This window comes from Plecotus auritus (genome assembly GCF_963455305.1).
Source record: "Plecotus auritus genome assembly, chromosome: 7".
NCBI lineage: Eukaryota > Metazoa > Chordata > Mammalia > Chiroptera > Vespertilionidae > Plecotus > Plecotus auritus.
Window position 1 is genome coordinate 68,450,638 of NC_137774.1, and position 17,404 is coordinate 68,468,041.

The following is a 17,404-nucleotide window of genomic DNA, read 5'->3' on the forward strand; positions in this document are numbered from 1 at the left end:
TAGCTGTGACCTGGGAAGCTACGTGACCGCTCTGTGCTTCAGCTTCCCCGTCTATAAAACAAGTCCTTGCGTGGGGTTGTGGTGGGGATTAAAGGAAGGTCTAAATGAACAGCCCCGGGAATAGTGCTTGGTTCATGTTAATAAGAACTCGAGAAATAACTGGCAATTGTTATTTATGTGTTTTCCCTGCTAGGATGAAGAGCTGTAGGAAAAGGCACTGGGCCAGCTGTCCCAGCACCCTGTCTGGGAAAGATGTGTGTCCAGTGAATGAATGAATGAATGAATGAACGGCTCAGAACAAGCACATCTCTCCAGGTTTCGGCTGACTGGTCTTGAGTAAAAGCTTAGGGTTAGTTCAGAACTCCAGCCCCATGTGGGGGTCTGCAGAGACCTGACAACAGGCCAGCCGTGGGCCTCCCTCCTGCTCCTCTCAGGGCATCTGTCTCCTGCTGGGGCTAAGGAAGCCACCAGATGGGGCTAACGAAGAGATGCTGATGAAAGGGGGCAGCTGGGGTGGCAGGAGGACACAGCATGCCCCCTCTGTGCTCACAGATCAGACATCACCGTGGTCCATGCAGGGCCTGCCAAGCAATCTAATTGTGAAAAACTAAACTGTCAAGACTCAAGAAAGTAAAGTTCCCTCTTTGTTCTAGGCCCCAGTACCCCTCTCACACTGCCTAGGGTCCACCAGCTCTCCTTCTGGGGCTGGTCCTCACACCCGGAAGTGACTTTCATGACTCCCCCCCAATTCCAGGATGGGGGCTTGGTCAGCCTCCTGACAGACCCCCCTCTCAGCCCTCCCCACCTCCCCAAGTCACCACCCCCCCACACACAGCAACATACCCAGTGGGAGGCACACAGAAGCATCAAGGAGGCTTTAGGTGGGCACAGCTCCTTCATTTGTTTGACAAAGATTTTCTGAGTGCTGAAATGTGCCAGGTGAGGGCTGCAGGCGGGATGCAGTGGAGGGTAAGAGCAGGCCTGTGCCCTAGCAGAGCTCATGGGCAGGGGAGAAAGACAGCTGGGTCAGCAAGCCCTACAGCTGGGGTCAGCGAGCCCCGCTCCATGATGCTGCTGTGGGACTAGAGGAGGCACCGAGAGTAGGCCGTGCTGGGAGCGCAAAGAAGGCTTCTCGGAGGAGGCAGCCTCTGAGCTAAGTCTTGAGGGGAAAGCAGGGAGCTAGGTTTCGGGGTTCAGAGTGGAGAGGAGAGGAAATGCGGTGATTTAGTCCGAGGGAACAGCCCACGAGGGGTTTGCAGGTGAGAGACACAGGTCTGAGGGACAAATGTTCTCTCTGGTACATCAACCCCTGGGTGTGGCTGCCTGTTCCCCCCAAAACCCCTAGGTTCAAGTCCTAACACCCAGCACCTCAGAACGTGACTGTGCTTGGAGACAGGACTTCTGAAGAGATAATTTAGGTAAAACAAGTCAGTCATGGTGGGCACTAATCTAATGTGACTGGCGTCCTTATAAGAAAAGGAAATTAAGACACAGACACACATAGAGGGACAGCCATTTGGAGACACAGCAAGAAGACAGACATGTCCAAGCCAAGGGGAGAGGCCTCAGAAGAAACCAACGCTGTCAACACCTGGATTGTAGCCTCCAGAACTGGGAGAAAATAGGTTCCTGCTACTGTTGAAGCTGCCCCGGCCTGTGGTCCCCCTGGCCTGTGGTCTCCCCAGCCTGGGGTCCCCCCGGCCTGTGGTCCCCCTGACCTGTGATCCCCCCCCAACCTGTGGCCCCCCCCAGCCTGTGGTCCTCCTGGCCTGTGGTCCCCCCCAGCCTGTGGTCCTCCTGGCCTGTGGTCTCCCTGGCCTGTGGTTCCCCCCCCCCAGCCTGTGGTCCCCCCAGCCTGTGGTCCTCCTGGCCTGTGATCCCCCTGGCCTGTGGTCCCCCTGGCCTGTGGTCCTCCCGGCCAGTGGTCCCCCCCAGCCTGTGGTCCTCCCCGGCCTGTGGTCCTCCTGGCCTGTGGTCTCCCTGGCCTGTGGTCCCCCCAGCCTGTGGTCCTCCTGGCCTGTGGTCTCCCTGGCCTGTGGTCCCCCCAGCCTGTGGTCCTCCCCGGCCTGTGGTCCTCCTGGCCTGCGGTCCCCCCCGGCCTGTGGTCTGTCACGGCAGCCTGAGTGGACTAATACAGTGCCTGATTCACACATCCCCCATTTCTCTTCCTAGCTTCACTCATGCTGCCCCCCTGGCTGGGCTTGAAATCTGGTTCCTGATAGGGCACCCCAGCAGGAGGAGCAGGAGAGGCCGCCAGCCGCCAGCCAAGGTGGAGAACAGGACTGCAGCAGGCAGGCTCGGCCCATGCCCACTGCGTTTCACTCTACTTTCCCGGGTACTGTCTGAAAAGCCTCCTCTGTGGACAGCTGTGGTTTCCGTCTGCCCAGCATGCTCTCCCCATCTTCAGATCTGCCTTGATTTTCCTTTGGAAACTGTTATCAGTGCATGTGGTTTGGGTGGTGATAACCACACCCATAGCTGGACCTGGCCAAACAGAGCCACAGTAACTGGCTCAGAGATGTGACCCAATGTGGGCTTAAAACACAGGGCTGGGACTTTTGCTGGAGCTTTTAGGAAGAAAAATCCACTTTCTGATGGAGTTGCAAAGCCATGAGAAGCAGTGTCTCAATTCTGTGATTGTATGCGGAGCGCCTACCTGAGAACTATACCAAAACAAGACAAAAGGGGGCAGAGGTGAGAGGGAAGAAGGGAAAAATCAAAGGACAGAAGAGAGGGGAGTGGAGACGAGGGGGGAGGGGGGGGAGGGGAGGGGAGGGGAGGGGAGGGGAGGGGAGGGGAGTCCCTTTTGCTTAGGCCAGTTGGCGTGTAGATGCTGCTAAACTTCACACGATGCACAGGGCAGCCCCACAACTGCCAGATATGTACCACCTGGAATTTCAGGGTCATTTGAGGCCTTTGCCTCTTGCAACCAGCAGAGACCTGACTGATACTTCTCTCTGGCCCGTGGGACGGTCTATTCAAGCTGAACTCAAAGTATGGCTGGAAACTTAAGTTCTACTCTTGGTTGCAGAGACACCAAAGACAAGGAAACACCACACAAGGCAGAGCTTACCTCTGGAAGCCGGGTTAAATTCCAGCACCAAAAGGGTGTCTGGGCCCTGGGGAGGGTGTCCTGCCATCTCCTGGTCCTCAGGAACATCCTTCTGCATGGAGTCCCCCCTGGAAAGAGGGGTGCCATGTCTGGGACTGCCCACCAGGGTCTGGTCCTCAGGCTCGGGCTCAGAGAGCACATCCTCTTCAATGGAGTCATACTCGTCACTGGAACAGTCCTTTTGCTTCCTTTGTAGATTCACACTAAGTTCTAGGCTTTTTCTTAGCTCCTGCAAAAGGTCAAGAAAAGTGAGAAATTAAATATGTCACTTGGATAAAAATCATCTGAAATAGATCATTAGAACCAAAGAACTATCCCCGCCAAACTAACATTTACCCAAATCATCTGAACCCATGTGTTGTCATCACTTTGAAGACAAGAAAACAAAAGGCAGGGACATACAAGCAACTCTGAATAGAACAGTGTTTACAGTATTAACTGTGCTTTTCACATGCCTGGCATGCCACTAAGAATGTGTGCATATGCACACATGCATGTATGTGTGTGCACATGTGTGTGTACATGTGTGCATGTGTGAGAAAGAGAGATGGTTTGGTTTGGGGCTTGTTAAAACAGATTGTGGGGTCCTGCCCACAGTTTCTGCTTCGGTGGATTCTGGACAGAGGTGAGAATTTGCATTTCTAACAAGGCAATGCTGGTGCTGCTGGCCCAGGGACCATATCTGAATATGAAATCCCAAAGGCCTCCAGATGAGCCTGAAATTCCAGACAGTAAATGTCTGGTGCATGGTTGTGGGGGGCTGTCCTGTGTACTGAAGGATGTTTAGAAGCACCTAAATGTCACAATATTTAGTACTTAGCTATCACTGCTTGACAATTTTTTAATGTGTTTTGTCTCATAAGATTGTAGATTTACAATTTTAAGGCCAAGAATTAAAATAAGAGTGATCAGAAAATTCATCAGCAAAGCTAGGATACTTCTGAAAAAGAATATTACTACATTTACACTAGGTCAAAATGTAAAATGGACTATTTGGGCAAACCAATATGTTTGGTTGGCCTAGCTATACTACTCCTGTAGCCCTCATAGTATCTAACATACGTGGGAGAAAAGGAAAGCAATCAATAAAGGTTTGGTGGTTTAATAGTGGCTGGGGTTGGCTGAATATGACTCCCCAAAGATGTCTAAGTCCTAATCCCTGGCCCCATGACTCAGTGAGGGCTTCTGAGGAAGTAAGAAGCACTGCGTGGAAGATGGATCATCTTAGAAAAATAATCCTACACAAACCAATGACAAACATGCACATTAATGGTACTGCTGGTGAGGAAGTGAGGAGCATGCTATGGGAGCTAGAGGAGAGGGAATCTGTTATACAGTGGCAGAATCGCAGCTGAATTGTGTTCTAGTTTTGTGGTAAGTGAAACTGTCGATGATGCGCTTGGATATTTAGCTGAAGAGATTTCCAAACCAAGTGTTGAAGATGCAGTCTGGTTTCTTCTTGCTGCATAGGAAAAAAATGTGAGAGGAAAGAGATAGTCTAAGGGGAAAATTATTAAGTAAAAAGGGACTGGGATTTGATGATTTGGGAAACTCACAGTCTATTTGGGTTGCAAAAGACATTAAATTAGGAGATTCCCTGTCAGAAAGCATGCTCTGGAGAGAAAACCAAGGGTGTGACCGAACAACCTTTGGCTAATATTGCAGAGGATCCAAAGTTTAGGGCATTCAATCACACTGAGGGCTGTTTGAAGAGATCAGACATGTGCTCGTGGATCCCCTTAGATATCTCAGCAGGCGCCAGGAGTAGAGATAGGATTATCCAGAAAAGATCTATGGAGGAACCTCTTGTCTAATGGAATGAATTCTAGAGGCGTACATAGGAGACCCAAATGGTTTTTGAAAATGTCATCCAGCAGAAATACTGCCAGCTAGAACCGAATGAGAGAGAGAGAGGAGAAAATAAAAGAAGGCTGTCAGACACCCAAAATTTGACAGGCAGGAAACAGGTTGATAACACTACTTCGCTGCAAGTACATTTACCCTTCAGGAAAGAAGAAGGATGACTCCAAGAGTGGAGCCACAGGCCCAGAGGGTGGAGCCCTGAGCCACACAGAACTATTCTTGGGCCTTGAGACCTCATGGAGTTGGCCCAGTGGATTTCACGATGGCTTGGGTTTGACGACATCTTTCCTTCTTTCATTTTCTCCCTAATGTAATGGGGACTGCTATAACTGCTCTCCTGGGCCCGACCCACCGTTGCATTTAGGAGCAGATAACTGGCTTTCTAGTTTCACAAGCACACAGATGGAGAGGAATTTGGCCCTAATATGAGTTATACCCAGAATCTTACCCATACCTGATTTAGATGATAAAGAGGAGACTTAGACTTATTTTGGACTTGAGTTGATACGGTAATGGGTTGAGACTTCTGGGAAACTTGGGGTAGGATGAATGTATTTTGTATGTAAGATGGAAATAAATCTTTGGGGCTAGAGGAAAGACTGCTGTAGGCTGAATAAGTGGCTCCCAAATATGCCCACATTCTAAACCCTGGGACCAGTGAATATCACTTTACATGGCAAAGGTGTTAGGGCAGAAATAGAACATAATTATAAGAAATATTCATCATGCTCTGTTAACCGTGATTGTTTCGTTCTGATTAAAGAAGGCACATTCTAACCTGGTTGGGAGTTGCTCACCTGGAAATGCTGCCTATTATAATGGAAAGATTAACAACCTTGGCCTAGCCAGTTTGGCTCAGTGGACAGAGCCTCTGCCTACAGACTGAAGGGTCCCGGGTTCCATTCCTGTCAAGGGCACATGCCCAGGTTGTGGGCTTGATCCCCAGTAGGCTGCAGGAGGCAGCTAATCAATGATTCTCTCTTATCATTGACTAGAGGCCCAGTGCATGAAATTCGTGCACTTGGGGGGGTGTCCCTCAGCCAGGCCTGCACCCTTTCACCATCCAGGAGCCCTCAGGGGATGTCTGACTGATGGCTTAGGCCCGCTCCGCCTGGGGCACGGATCTAAGCTGTCAGTCGGACATCCTTAGCACTGCAGCGGAGACAGAGGCTCCCGCCACCGCCACTGTGCTAGCCAGCTGTGAGCCCGGCTTCTGGCTGAGCAACACTCCCCTAGTGGGAGTGCACTGACCACCAGGGGGCAGCTCCTGCATTGAGCATCTGCCCCCTGGTGGTCACTGCATGTCATAGCGACCTGTCGTTCCGCCGTTTGGTTATTAACCTTTTATTATACAGGGTGTTTCTATTTCTCTCTCCCTCTCCCTTCCTCTCTGAAATCAATTAATATATATTTAAATATATATATCTCCTTTATATAAAAAAAGAAAGATTAACAACCTTGTTGCAGAAACCAGAGCCGTCAGCCCTTTGAAGACCCCCAGCCCTTTGCATATCGCCAGCCCTTTGCATATTGCCAGCCCCTTGAAAACCCCCAGTCCTTTGCAAATCTCCATCCTGCATTATCTGTAAACTGCCCATTTGACATACCCTTTTGCCTACTTCCCCTTGTGATCTTTTGTTCCTCTACTCAATATAAGCTGCTGGCTTATAGGGAGGTGCAGAACAGATTTTTGTGGATGACCTGCTGCTCTCCCAAACCTCCTGCGGTATTGGAATAAACATTCACATATGATTCAACCCTGTCTCTGGTGAATTGGCTCCAGTAGTGACAGGAAGCCCAGATCCCTTGGTTGTCTGGTTACAAAGGGACTTTGCAGATGTAATTTAATTAAGGATCTTGAGATGGGGGAGATTATCTTGGATTATCCAGATAGGCCTAATGTAATCAGAAGGGTCTTTGTAAAAGGGAGGCAAGAGGATTAGAGTCAGAAAGAGAAAGAATAAGGATGCATGCTATGGGAGCTAGAGGAGAGGGAGGAGGAGAGATGTTACACTGCTGGCTTTGAAGGAGAAAAGGGATTCTTCTCTACAGCTTCCAGAAGGAATATAGGTCTGCTGATATCTTTTTTTTTTTTCTTTTTCTTTTCTTAATTTCAGGGAGAAAGGGATAGATAGAAACATCAATGGTGAGGGAGAATCATTGATCGGCTGCCTCCTGCATGCCCCCCAATGGGGATCAAGCCGGCAACCTGTGCATGTGCCCTTGACTGGAATCGAATCCGGGACCCTTCAGTCCACAGGCCAATGCTCTATTCACTGAACCAAACCAGCTAGTACCTGACATCTTGATTTTAGACCAGTGAAACTGAATTCAGATTTCTGACCTCCAGCACTGTAAGATAAACCACTAAGTTTGAGGTAGATTGTGACAATAGCAATAGGAAACGAACAGAGCTATCTTTTACACCTTCTCCCTCCCATCCTGCCCAATACCAAGTACCCTGGTAGTTACTGAGCAAACAGAACACTGCTTGGCATATAGTAGGTGCTTGACAAATATTTTCTAAATGACTGTTTTATGTTGGTGACTAGGTAGTGGCCGTAAGAAGGGGTGGAGAGCACCCACGTGCCTTGGAGGTGGCATAGTGATGAGACCCTTAACAAGTTACTAACTCCTCCAATCTGCATTTTTCATCCATAAAAATGGGTTAACAAATCCCTGCCTCACAGAATTGTTTCATTAAAGTAGCGGTCTGAATAGGGGATGATTCTGCCGCCCAGAGGATATGTGGCAATGGTGAGAGACGTTCTGGATCACAACAGGACAAAGGGAGTGCCAGTGGCATCTAGTAGGTAGAGGCCAGAGATGCTGCTGAACATCCTAGAATGTACAGGATAGTTGCCCACAACGAAGAATTATCTGGCCCAGTGTCTAGTGGTGAGGTTGAAAAGCCATGCACTAAAGTGAGCACATATTCATCAACAGCATTAAAAAAGATAGTAACAAGGCCTTCCAGCTGAGGGCATTGAGGTGGTCCATGCAACCTTCCCGGAAGCCAGACTGAGGTCACGGCTCACGTCTTCAACGTCTGACTGTGGTGGGGAGGTCAAGGGATTTCCTGCTCCTCCTCAGGGAAAATGAGTTCCTGGGTGACCTGAAGTTTCACAGCTTCAGTTCTAGGTTCTGCATAAGTGGAGGCAAGGCCAGTGAGACAGCAGGGGCAAGCCCTCTCTCTCTGGAGCCCCGATATGCTTGCCAGTCACTGTGGAACAAAGCAATAAGACGGGCGCTAGCTAGCTGGGACGCTCCTCGTTGGGAGACAGCTGTCACTGTCCAGGAAGTCCCAGTCATCCCAGGGCCCACAGTCATCCTCAGCGATGTCTAAGGCAGAGTGAGCCACCTAGCACAGCCAGCTCCAGGAAGCAGCTCCAGGAAGGATTTGGGACATTAGGATTCTCAAATCCATGGCCAGCAGAGCAGGATCCCTGCAGCCTTTTCATCATTGTCACAATGTTGCAACCCCAAATTTTAAGTGGCTGAATTTTTGGAGTCCCCCCAAACTGGAGAACTGAGGCCTACAGCCTCTAAGCTGACCCAATCTGCTAGAGTGATTAAATGGCAGAGCCGGGCCTTGTGCCCTCAGCCACCGCTCCTGCTCCCTCTGGATTACCCAAGTGTGAAACTGACTCTCCTGCATTGCCATGGCCCCGTCAACCGGGAGGGCGACGTGGCAAGTGCTATTGTTAATGTACCGTTCATGCAGGCATGCTGCAGTGCTGCGCTGGGCGCTGATGGGCTGATGGGGAATAAGGTGGCAAAGCCGCAAGCAACCGCTGCCTAAAGAAAGAGACGGCATTCCAGATGTGGCCAGGACTGTGAGGAAAGGACCTGACTGGAGACGGGTGGAGAGTGGGTGGGCGGAGAGAGCCTGAGGAAAGCTGGCCAGGGGAGGCTGTGGGGCGAAGAGCTGCCCAGTGAGTGTCTGGGGCACAGGCAGGGGGAACAGCAGGGCTAAGGCCAGCAGGTGGCAGTGACCAGAGGGTGGTGCACTTCGAGTGAAGGGAGGGCAGGGAGCAGGGGTCACCCAGGGCATGGCTTTGTAGGCCTCAGGGTAAAGTCTGTACTTTGCTTTATGGACACGGAGAGGCCACTGAAAGGTACTAAGGCTTTATGGACACAGAGAGGCCACTGAAAGGTACTACAGCAGCGGTTCTCAACCTGTGGGTCATGACCCACAGGTTGAGAACTGCTGCTGCAGAGCCTAAGACCATCGGAAAACACAGATATTTACATTACTATTCATAACAGTAGCAAAATTACAGTTATGAAGTAGCAACGAAAATAATTTTATGGTTGGGGGTCACCACAACATGAGGAACTGCATTAAAGGGTCGCGGCATTAGAAAGGTTGAGAACCACTGTACTAAGCAGAAACAGAAATCTGATTTCTGTTTCTACAAATCACTTGGATATGGTGCTTGGATACCAAGTTGGCGCGAGGGTAGAGAAAGGGCGAAGTTACAACTGCAGCAGCAGGTGGAAGATGAAGGTGGGTACGGGAGATGCATTTTGAGATGTATTTTGGAGGCAGAGTGACAGAAATGACTGACTAGAAATTAACAATGTGTGTATATCATATATATACACTCTTAGACCAAGCCCCTCTAAAAACTTATCCTTCACTCTAAAGTATATAAAGATTGTTGGGGCATCTTTATAACAGAGAATGATCCAAATGCTCACCAGTAAAAGGTGCTTAAATTAATCGTAGGCAGGCACTGCCGGAGCCTTCGACAGCCCTTCCAGAGAAAAAGGCAGATTGTGTCCACTTCCTCAAAAATAGCAAGATACACATTTAAGTAAAGAGAAGCATGTCATTATAAACCCAATTTTAAAAATAATTATTCGTTTCTGTGCATACAAAAGCTCTGGAAAAATCATCATTAAACCATTAACCATGTTCTCTCTGGGGGTGACATTATGGGGACTTTCTTTTCTATTTTGCTTTACTTAATTTTTTCTTATAAGCCTATTCCTAATTTTATAATTAGAAAATAATGATATATTTACATTTATGTTTAAATCTTGTCCCAACTCTTGCAAATAAATACATTCCCCACAGTAGTGGGAGGGACAGTGGTGGAGGACCCTAGGTGCCCAGCCCTGGAACACATCTGTCCCCAAAGGAGTGACTCAGAAGCTGCGAGCAGCAGGCACTGTAGGTGACGGAGAGTGTCAGTCGGACTTTGTATCCAGTTGAGCAGTCCAGACTTAAAAACAACAGGCCATCAATCCAACGGGAACAAACTCAGGAAATATAACCCCGTGAGCCTATCAGAAAAAAACCTCCCGGAAGACAAAATCCAAACGATGGAGGTGCAGTCAGAATAAAGAGCACAGCTCAGAGCAGCGACGATGGAGGTGCAGTCAGAATAAAGAGCACAGCTCAGAGCAGCGGGAGCGGACCTGGTGGTAGGCGTGGAAGCTGTTTGAGACGGAGTATCCTAGACAACTGTGCACATTTGTGTCATAGAGCAAAATGCGATGTTCAAAACCCAAGCCCTCAGCTTAGCTAACGGAAACCAGAAGAGGGCAGGCAGTGTGGTGCAGCCCTGCCTCATTTTCCGACTCAGTGAGTCAATTCAAATCCCTCTTAAATGGAAACAGAGTTTAAAAAGATGGGCAACTCTGACCTCAATGTTTCTTTCATAATTTGTTAAACTGGTGAGATATTTTCAGAAAAATCTCTTGTAATAAATTTCAATTTCAATAATTCCTCCTTTACCAATTTGATTTTATTTCTGTTCAATTAATACAAATTTAAATGCCATAATTGTGTTTACAAAATATCCATTAAAAAGAAGCCTAGGAAAGAGATGCATCAATGTGAGAGAGAAACATCTATAGGTTGTGCCCCGAACTGTGATTGAACCTGCGATCGAGAAAGTGGGAAGATCCAAGATGGCAGCGTAGGTAAACACCTAAACTGCTGCCTCACACAACTTCAAAACTACAACTAAAAGACAAAACGTCTATCACCCAGAACCACGAGAAAGCTGGCTGAGTGGAAGTTCTACAACTAGAAGGAAAGAGAAAACAGCATTGAGACGTGCACAAGCGCTGAAAAGCTGAGGTACGGAAGCGCGCTATCCGGGCTGGTGGCGGGCGACTGGGAGCGAGCACTGTTTTTTTCAACCCGAAGGGAGACAAGCTCCGGATTACTCCGAACTGCAGTTTCTGGGGAGACGCGGGGGACCCAAACTCCTACGGGGAGAAGCTGGACTGTCTGCCATCGGGACGGGAAGTGAGGGTGGCTTGCTTGCAGGGCTGAGCGCAGGAATAATTGTTTATTGCACTGGGGCACGGGACGCGGGGACGCGGTCGGAGATGCAGAGCCGGCTTACTGGCAGCCATCGCTGTTTGCCACGCCATAGCCTAGTGACACCCTGAGACCCCGTCCCGCACAACCTACAAACCCACCCAAGCTCCAAGCAGCGGCTTTAGCATATAAATGGCCTGCCCTATCGCAGCTTAACCTAGCAAACTTGCAGCCCAGGTCAGACAGCTCCAAAACCTCCAAACCCCAAGCAAAGAGGAGAAAACTGTAGTTCTCGCTGTAGCGCCTGCTGGGTGGCCTCAGACAGTAGCTGACCTGCACCCCATAGGAGATCCAGAAGCCAGTGTACCTAGTGGTCAGTGTGAGACACCAGATTTCAACTCCTCACATCCATAAGTGACACATTCAAGAGGCAGACTCAGTGAGCACCAAAGCCCCACTGAAACAAGTCCTGCACCATAAGCGTGTCTCCAGCGCAGCAGTTCTTCCATTATAGACACAGCGGGTCCTCACAGCCAATTGGCCTGGAGGTCAATTCCTCCCAGTGTACCAACAGCAAACAAGGCTTAACTACACCAAGACTTTGCACTCAGACCACAAAGGGGTGTACCAAGAGCATCCACCTCAGGTGATTGGGGAGGCTGAGCTACTGGGCCCTATAGGCCACCTACCACACAAAGCCACTCCATCAACACAGGGAAGCAGCAAAATGCGGAGACAAAGAAACATGTCACGAATGAAAGAAATGGAGGAAAGCAAACTACTGGATGACATAGAGTTCAGAACCACATTTATAAGGTTACTCAAGAATCTTCTAAAAACCGCTGAGGAACTTAGTGAGACCTTTAAGGATCTTAATGAGAATGCCAAAAAAATGGAAAAGGACCAGTCAGAAATTAAGCATACACTGTCTGAAATAAAGAATATACAGAAACTCAACTGTAGATCAACGTACCCCAAGAATCAAAACAAAGATCTGAAATATGAGGAAACAAAAAACACCCAACCAGAAAACAAAAAGAAAAAAGAATCCAAAAATATGAAGATAGTGTAAGGAGCCTCAGGGACAACTTTAAGCGTACCAACATCTGAATTTTTGGGGTGCCAGAAGAAGAGAGAGAGCAAAATATTAAAAACCTATTAGAAGAAATAATGACAGAAAACGTTCCCTACCTGGTGAAAGAAGTAGACTTACAAGTTCAGGAAGCGCGCAGAACCCCATACAAGAGGAATCCAAAGAGGACCACACCAAGACACGTCATAATTAAAATGCCAAGGGCAAAAGACAAAGAGAGAATCTTGAAAGCAGCAAGAGAAAAAAAGTTAGTTACCCTCAAGGGAGCACCCATACGACTGTCAGCTGATTTCTCCGCAGAAACTATGCAGGCCAGAAGGGAGTGGCAAGAAATATTCAAAGTGATGAATAGTAAGAACCTACAACCAAGATTACTCTACCCTGCAAACCTATCATTCAGAGTTGAAGGTCAGATAAAGAGCTTCACAGACAAGAAAAAGCTAAAGGAGTTCATCACCACCAAACCAGGATTACATGAAATGCTGAAGGGTATTCTTTAAGAAGACGAAGAAGAAGAAAAAGGTAAAGATAAAAATTATGAACAACAAAATGACATCAAATACATACCTACCAACAAGTGAATCTAAAAATCAAGTGAATAGAAAATATGAAGAACAGAATGGACTGGGGAATATAATAGAATCAGGGACATAGAAAGGGAGTCGACTGACAATTCTCAGGGGGAAGGGGGTGTGAGGGGTGCAGGTAGAGATTGGACAAAAATCTTACACCTATGGATGAAGACAGTGGTGGGGGGGTAAGGGCATGGGGTAGGGTGGGGAATTGGGTGGAGGGGAGCTATGGGGGAAAAAAAAGAGGAACACCTGTAATAATCTGAACAATAAAGATTTATTAAAAAAAAACAAACTCAAGAAATAAAAAAAAAGAAGCCTAGACCAAGATGGCGGCATAGGTAAACACCTAAACTGCTGCCTCGCACAACAATATCAAAACTACAACTAAAAGACAAAACGGACACCATCCAGAACCACAGGAAAGCCGGCTGAGTGGAAATTCTACAACTAGAAGAAAAGAGGAAAGCACATTGAGACTCAGAGGAGCTGCAAAAGGCTGAGGTACGAAGACTCACACGCGGAGAGGACGGGTGGCTGTGTGCACAGGCAGCTGAGTGCGCAGCTGGCTTTCTAAAGTGGGAGGGAAAAGGAAGCTCCTGACTGCACTGAACTCCAGTCCCGGTCGAGACGCTGGGAAACCAGACTCATTTGGGGGGAATTTGGACTGTCAGGAAAAGAGAAAGCACACTGAAACTCAGGTGCTGTGGAAGGCAGAGGTCCGGAGACGTGCGCAGCGAGGACTGACTGCTGAATGCCCGGGAGGCTGAGTGCGCAGCTGGCTTTCTAAAGCGGGAGGAAGACAGAAGCTCCCGACTGCGCTGAACTCAAGTCACAGGCGAGACTCTGGGAACCCAGATTCATTCAGGGGGAATCTGGACTGTCAGGAAAAGAGAAAAGCACACTGAGACTCAGGGGAGCTGCAGAAGTCAGAGGTCTGGAGGCGCGCGCGCACAAAGGGGACTGACTGCTGAATGCACGGGAGGCTGAGTGTGAGGCTGGCTTTCTAAAGTGGGAGGGATACAGAAACTCCCGACTGCACTGAATTCCAGTTCCGGGCAAGTTTCTGGGAACCCCGACTCATTCGGAGAGAAACTGGACTGTCTGGCAGCGGGCGAAACTCGAGGGCAGCTTCTCTCAGAGGTGCTTGCAGCGATTACCAAGGGACACTGAGAACCAAGGGCCTCATAGGGCAGGGCTGACGGGAAAGCAAGGCTGTCTGCTCCGCCCTGAAACTCCACCCCTTCCAAGGTGAGCACAGAGGCTTTTGCAATTTTGTAAGTCTTGTCTCATAAGAGTATCTCCAGCACAAAAGTTCTCCCAGCGTAGAAACAGCTGATCCTCACAGCCAATTGGCCTGGAGGTCAATTCCTCCAGTGATACCAACAACAATCAAGACTTAACTCCAACAAGACTGTGCACACAGCCCACAAAGGGGTGCACCAAGAGTATCCACCTCAGGTAACTGGGGAGGCTGAGCCACTGTGCCCTAGAGGACACCTACCACACAAAGCTACTCTACCAACTCAGGGAAGCAGCGAAAATGCAGAGACAAAGAAACATCACAAATGAAAGAAATGGAGGAAAACAAATGACTGGATATAGAGTTCAAAACCACGGTTATAAGGTTTTTCAAGAATTTCCTAGAAAAGGCCGATAAAGTTAGCGCGACCCTCGAGGATATGAAAAAGGACAAACTAGAAATTAAACATACACTGACTGAAATAAACAATATTATACAGAGACCTAACAGCAGACTTGAGGACCGCAAGTATCAAGTCAAAGAGTTGAAATACAAAGAAGCAAAAAACACTCAGCCAAAAAAGCAAAAAGAAAAAAGAATCCAAAAATTTGAAGATAGTGTAAGGAGCCTCTGGGACAACCTCAAGCATACCAACATCAGAATTATGGGGGTGCCAGAAGAAGAGAGAGAGCAAGATACTGAAAACCTAATTGAAGAAATAATGACAGAAAACTTCTCCCACCTGGTGAAAGAAATAGACTTACAAGTCCAGGAAGTGCACAGAACCCCAAACAAAAGGAATCCAAAGAGGACCACACCAAGACACATCATAATTAAAATGCCAAGAGCAAAAGACAAAGAGAGAATCTTAAAAGCAGCAAGAGAAAAACAGTTAATTACCTACAAGGGAGCACCCATATGATTGTCAGCTGACTTCTCAACAGAAACTATGCAGGCCAGACGGGAGTGGCAAGAAATATTCAATGTGATGAATAGCAAGAACCTGCAACCAAGATTACTCTACCCAGCAAAGCTATCATTTAGAATTGAAGGTTAGATAAAGAGCTTCACAGATAAGAAAAAGCTAGAGGAGTTCATCACCGCCAAACCAGTATTATATGAAATGCTGAAAGGTATTCTTTAAGAAGAGGAAGAAGAAAAAAAAGGTAAAGATAAAAATTATGAACAACAAAGTGACAACAAATACATATCTATCAACAAGTGAATCTAAAAATCAAGTGAATAAAAAAATCTGATAAACAAAAAATAAATAAATAAATAAATAAATAAGAAGCCTAAATTCTGCATGGCTGGCATCTTCTTCACAGAAGAAAATAATACGTTTGCTCATACCGGATGAGCAAAACTTAGGAACCTCTGCCCTTATAATGCCCATGTGGTCTAAAACCTTCTGTTCTGAGGGTGGAGGGGGATGAACTAAGGAGCAACACTACTTGGAGAAAGCGCTCAAACCCTTCTGTCTGGAAAGATGTGGACCTGGGGTGGAGGTTTTGAAAGCCCACTTTGCTGAGACTTCAAAGGGACCCCAGGCTGGAGCCGCCACCAGTTGCTCTGAAGCCGTCATCCAGTAATTTCTCTGTGAAAAGTAACTTTATAGCCATGCTTTACAGCCTTGTTATGTGCAGTTTCAATGTTTAGTGTTTAAAATAGTTAAAGCCCTTTCAACAGAAAGCCCTCTGCAAGGAGCCCAGGTCGGAAACGTGCTGGAGGGAGTGGACGATGGGACTGCACACAAGCCGGCCCCCTCGCAGAGAGCCAGGGAGGAGGCCAGGGAGGGGGCCTAGGAGGGGGCCGGGGGCCGGCCACTGACTGAAATGCAGCAGGGTTTGCTGGCCAGTGGATCCGTGCCTCTCATGCCTGACATGCCTCGTTCTGCTGGGCCAGGGAAAGAGCGAACCTGGGCAACCATAAAGCTGTTTGCAATAACAGTGATAATAACTATAACACCAACAGCAGCAGCCACCAATTACCAAGCTAAGCTCTCTCCACACCTTATCCCACGGCAGCTGTTCACCACCCCAGTGGTGTCCTTTTCTTACAGACCCAGGGCACCTAAGTACAGCCCAAGGTCACAGAGCTAGCAACAGTGGAGCTGGTTTGGATGAATAACCGTCCGACTCCAAACCCAGGCTCCTTGCCACCTGCCCACATTTATTCCTTTCCTGGCACCCGCACGTTGGAAGCAAGCGGTCTCTGAGCAAGAGCAAAGTCAGGGCCCAGTGACTGTCCAGGATTTGCATGGAACTGACGAACCTGGTGTTACAGTTTTGGACACAAAGCTGCCTTGAGGCCATTAAACGTGTTAAATGTGGGTTAAGTGTTAGTAGATGAAGCATTAACCCTCTAACTACCCTCAGAAAGGGGAGAGCTAGGTATAAGTTCAGGACCTGGGTTCTGGGCCCACTCCAGCTGCTCTGTGTCCCCAAGCAAGTCTCTGAGCTCAAGCCCCCACCTCTACTGTGGGAATGGGCCCTGACAAGCTGACAAGGTTGTTGAAGGGACACAATGAGATAACAGCTATGAATCAGTGTTTCAGGATTGCTCTTACAGAGGTCTGGTTTTCACAGCAAGTTTAAAAGTGAGATGACAGCATTTCTTCTCTGTTTCTCAGATCCTATTGACTTTGCCCACAAGAAGATCAAATGTTTAGAGCATGAAGTGCAGCGGGTACTTTGAAGGTCCCAAGAGGAAGCAGCAGTCCCCGGGAAGCCGTCACTGGCCTACAGCCAACACCCCTCCTCCCTGCCAACCCCCAGCGATGTCTCTCATTTAGTTGGCAGTTTTATAAAATTGGGATCTGAATGCCTTTAGCCCGGCATGCACTGTTAGTTGCAATAATCCCCACTAGCTCCTATTGCTTTATATGAGCCATTTTACTCATTTATATTAACCTGCCTGGCCCAGAAAGGATTTTCACCCTGCACTGAGGGGGTATAGACTAACTTGTTCTCCTTTTCATTCATTCATTCATTATGCAACAAATGTTTATTGCTGAATGTCTTTGTCCCCATTAGCAGGTCTGACTGCTAAGTACTTGGACAGAGTAATGAACCAGACAGGTAGAGTTCTTGTTCTCATGGAATTTATAATCTGGCAACAAAGACAGCCATTCTGGAAGAAATTACAAGTATGAGCATCAAGAACCCAACCTAGGGCTTACCAGCCAATGCCTCACGCCTGGTGGCTCCTAGATCACAAATTTCCCAGAATAAAGTGACTT

The 17,404-nt window shown here is 48.1% G+C and overlaps 1 protein-coding gene across 5 annotated transcripts in view; it reads right to left on the reverse strand.

The window, feature by feature from the left end:
• KATNIP (katanin interacting protein) overlaps positions 1-17,404 on the reverse strand; it is a 236,131-nt gene that overhangs the window by 97,081 nt on the left and 121,646 nt on the right. For all 5 annotated transcript variants that reach the window (XM_080679383.1, XM_080679386.1, XM_080679385.1 and 2 more), the window contains one exon: positions 3,074-3,341. In XM_080679383.1, coding sequence (XP_080535509.1) covers positions 3,074-3,341 — 268 coding nt within the window. The remainder of the gene's footprint in view (positions 1-3,073; positions 3,342-17,404) is intronic.